General features: G+C 51.8%; 1 protein-coding gene across 1 annotated transcript; it reads left to right on the forward strand.

The window, feature by feature from the left end:
• The first annotated feature begins 397 nt into the window (after positions 1-397).
• On the forward strand, positions 398-1,507 carry LOC142578525 (uncharacterized). Its single transcript, XM_075687903.1, has one exon. The coding sequence runs from the start codon at positions 398-400 to the stop codon at positions 1,505-1,507; it is 1,110 nt and encodes a 369-aa protein (XP_075544018.1).
• The last annotated feature ends 2,162 nt before the right edge of the window (positions 1,508-3,669 follow it).

The following is a 3,669-nucleotide window of genomic DNA, read 5'->3' on the forward strand; positions in this document are numbered from 1 at the left end:
TGTAAAATGTAACCTTAACCCGCATTAAACCGTGAACCTACTATGCGAGTCTTCCTGCGTTCAGCCCAAGCCTCACATCTGGCGCAGTCGACGCCGAACCTCTGCCAAGCCATTCAGCCACGGCAGCGCAAGAACGACGGTCAGTACGCCTCTTCAGCCGCATTCGTCATTGTACTCGCGCCCTCACGCCGCCGAAGGCTCATTCCTGAAGATACTTCTGCCATTTTACCGCTCGTCTGTGTTTACTCCGCATCAGAAGAAAAGCACGGCCGTCAGCTGAAGAGTGCCGTGAATGTGCACAACTAGCCCGGAACTAACTTGAATCCCGCGCATAACCTGTGGCTTAACGCTCACTCACCTAGTCTCCCGTGCGCCGAGCCTCGCTTTGCGGTGCATCATGCCAGGAATTATTTGGGAGGAGATTGACTCAACGACCATGTCGCGGCTCGGAGTCGACCTTATCCGCGATGAATTGGCCCGACGCGAGTTAGAGAGCACCGGCTCTAAGGAAGAGCTCATTCAGCGCCTTGAAGCCGACATTCACCAACGTCCTGAGGCAACGCCACGGTCAAGCGTGGAGAGGGCGGGTACCGCCGGCAACTCAGGTTTTACCCTCGATACCGCGACGCTCGAAAGTCTGGCACTTCTGTTTCAACAGCTGCTACGCCCTTCGACTACAGTTACCACACTGCCAGACCTGTCGTCATCGATTGCTTACTTTGATCAGTCTCCAGCACAAAATGTTAATGTCTGGCTCAATGACGTCCGCCGGGTACATAAGCTTGCCGCATGGGACGACGCCACCACCTGTCTCATTGCCGCAAGTAAACTGAAAGGCACAGCTCGTAATTGGCACCTCGCTTTTGGAAATCACCATTCAACCTGGGAAACATGGAGCGCCGCCCTGAAGGAAACATTTTCATCGCAGCTCACCCTCATCGAATGGCAGGAACGCGTAATAAAGATCAGACCGGGCCCAGGCGAGAGCCTACAAGAGTACGCTTACGCAAAGCTGCGTGTGGTTGAAAGCTGCCCCGTTACCCTTACCGACGCCCAGAAGATTGATTACCTACTACAAGGTCTTCAAGAACCACATGTCATTGCGGTCATCGCCACTAATTGGCCGTTAACTGTGCGTGACTTCATGTCCACGTGCACAAGCCTAGACAAGTGCACTCAACGTGCCCATGACAGGGCAAGCGTAAAGCAGCCGCTGCTTCCACAGAAGCCACCCCCTCGTTCATCTCAAAGTGGCAATTTAGGACGTCAGCAATATAACTTCCAGCCACCAGCTCCGCCAACAGCTACAACAGTACAGCCAAGACAGCGCATTTCCGAGTTGCCCAAGGAACAACAGGAACGAAGATACGAAGCCATTTCTGCACAGTATGGGGCTCCAGCATTCCGGAGCGGCCAAGACATCGCACAAGCAACCTGTTACAAGTGCAAAGAGTTAGGGCATTTGGCGTCGGCATGTCCCTCGCGTAGTAACAGGGCACCACCGTGAACCATCCCTGATGTCCAACAGCCACGGGCTTTTCACAGTATGCCTGAAAAACTTGAAGGCTCCCAACATCAATGTCCATTTTTCACGCCGGCCATTGCAGGAGTCGGTGAACACGAAGCATATCCGGACTCTGGCTCAAACGTGACATTGATTTCTAAAGCCATCCTACCTTCCGCAATGATCTTGCCATGGACTAATTTCCCTCTTGCCGTCGTTGGAGGTGGTACAGCGCTACCAGTTGGGTCCGCCCTCCTTAAAATAACTATTGGCCCTATCACTGGTGTGGTTGAGGCAGCAGTTTTGGAGAACAACGTCCTACCCCTTATTCTGGGTGAAGACTGGTTTTGGCAGCGCGAGCGCGCTTGATATTCCAGCCACCAGAGCCCACTCAGCTACAACATGCAGCCACGGGTGTAACGCTTCTAGCCACTCAGCGTCTGGTCCCGCGAATGGCCAGTGCCGTCATTTTAGCCCGCTCAAAACTTTTTGCGCCGGCAGAAGCAACGTCACAAGACTGTCTACAACGAGAACCCTTACCTTCGCCAGAAGAGCCTCCCTGGCAAGTTTTGGCTGCGAAGAGAGTGCCGCTGGAAAGCAGCACTGCCACACTACAAGTCTGCACTACGGTGCCTGTGACCATCCACCCCGAACTCCCACCAGCCAGCCTAGGCAGCCAGCTCTCCCCTGAACAGCCGTCTGTCATGGCTGACATACCGGCCAAGAACAATGCAGTCTTTTCTCGCCATGAAGATGACATTGGACATTTTAGTAACACTCAACATCGCATTGATTTGCTGCCCAATACTGTGCCGTACAGCCGGAGCCCTTACAGATATACGCCAGAAGACAGGCAATTCCTCGAAAGGCAAATTAAAAAGCTTCTTGCTCAAAATATCCTCCCTGCATCTGGCCCGTGGGCATTCCCAGTCGTTGTGGTGTCTCGCTGTGGAAAGAAACGCTTGTGTGTGAATTACATTCCACCTAATGAACGTACGATCAAGGTTGTGCACCCCCTACCTCTGGTGGATGACATCATTCAGGACATCGCTGGCTGCGCCTACTTCGCCACAATGGACATTAAGTGCGCCTACTGGCAAGTCAGCCTGAGACCCCAGGACTATGAGAAAACCGCATTTATCACCCACCATGGAACTTACATGTGGACCCGAATGCCATTCGGATTAAAGAATGCACTGTCCACATTTCAGCGAGCCATGCAACTGGTATTCCAAGACCTTCAGCCTCGCCCGGATAAATGCGGCATACGAGTATATCTCGATGACATCCTTATCTGTGCAGAGTCATTCGCCACATTTGCAGACTTGATGGAAGAGGCCCTCCAGTTGCTGCATACCAGTGTACTTAAGGCCTTACTTGAGAAATTTTCCTTCGGTCTCGCTTGCATGAAATTTCTTGGATTCATCATTTCAAGCGAAGGCCATCACCCGGATACAGAAAGAGCAGCTGCCATGTACCGTATCGCAACTCCCCGAAACCAAAAGGAAGTCCTTTCCTGGATACAGACAGCCAGCTTTTACCGTCGATTCATCAAGGGCTTCGCTAAAGTGGTAGCCCCTCTTCAAGCCCTTGTCAAGTCGTCCACGCTTCGGTGGTCCCCAGAATGCGAAAGTGCCTTCCAAGATAATCGCTCAGCCCTTACAAAGCCACCACTACTTGCTCATTTCAATCAATATGCAGCAACAACAGTAACCACCGATGCTTCTGGTGAAGCCATAGGAGCAGTGTTGTCACAATTTCAGGATGGCAAAGAACGTGTTATTGCCTATGCTAGCCGATCCCTGACGCTAGACGAACGCAAGCTTCACAATAGCGTGTGGGAAGGCATCGCAGTACATTGGGCAATAACAGTGAAATTTCGTCAGTATCTAATCGGAATCAAGTTCGTCCTAGTTACAGATAACTGGACTGTTGCTTGCTTGACGAAGTGTGTGAAACCATCTCGCAGATTTACTTCCATGCTCATGTACTTGCTTGAATTTGACTTCTCGGTCAGACATTTGCCTGGACGGCAGAATGTTGTAGCTGAGCATTTCTCTAGACTTTCGTGTGCAGTCACGCACTCCGCTGAAGCGCTGGTTACCGCTCAAGAAAAAGACCCCGAATGCAGTGCAATTGTTCAAAGCCTTGCTAATGGAGATGCC

Source organism: Dermacentor variabilis, chromosome 4, assembly GCF_050947875.1.
Source record: "Dermacentor variabilis isolate Ectoservices chromosome 4, ASM5094787v1, whole genome shotgun sequence".
Classification (NCBI taxonomy): domain Eukaryota; kingdom Metazoa; phylum Arthropoda; class Arachnida; order Ixodida; family Ixodidae; genus Dermacentor; species Dermacentor variabilis.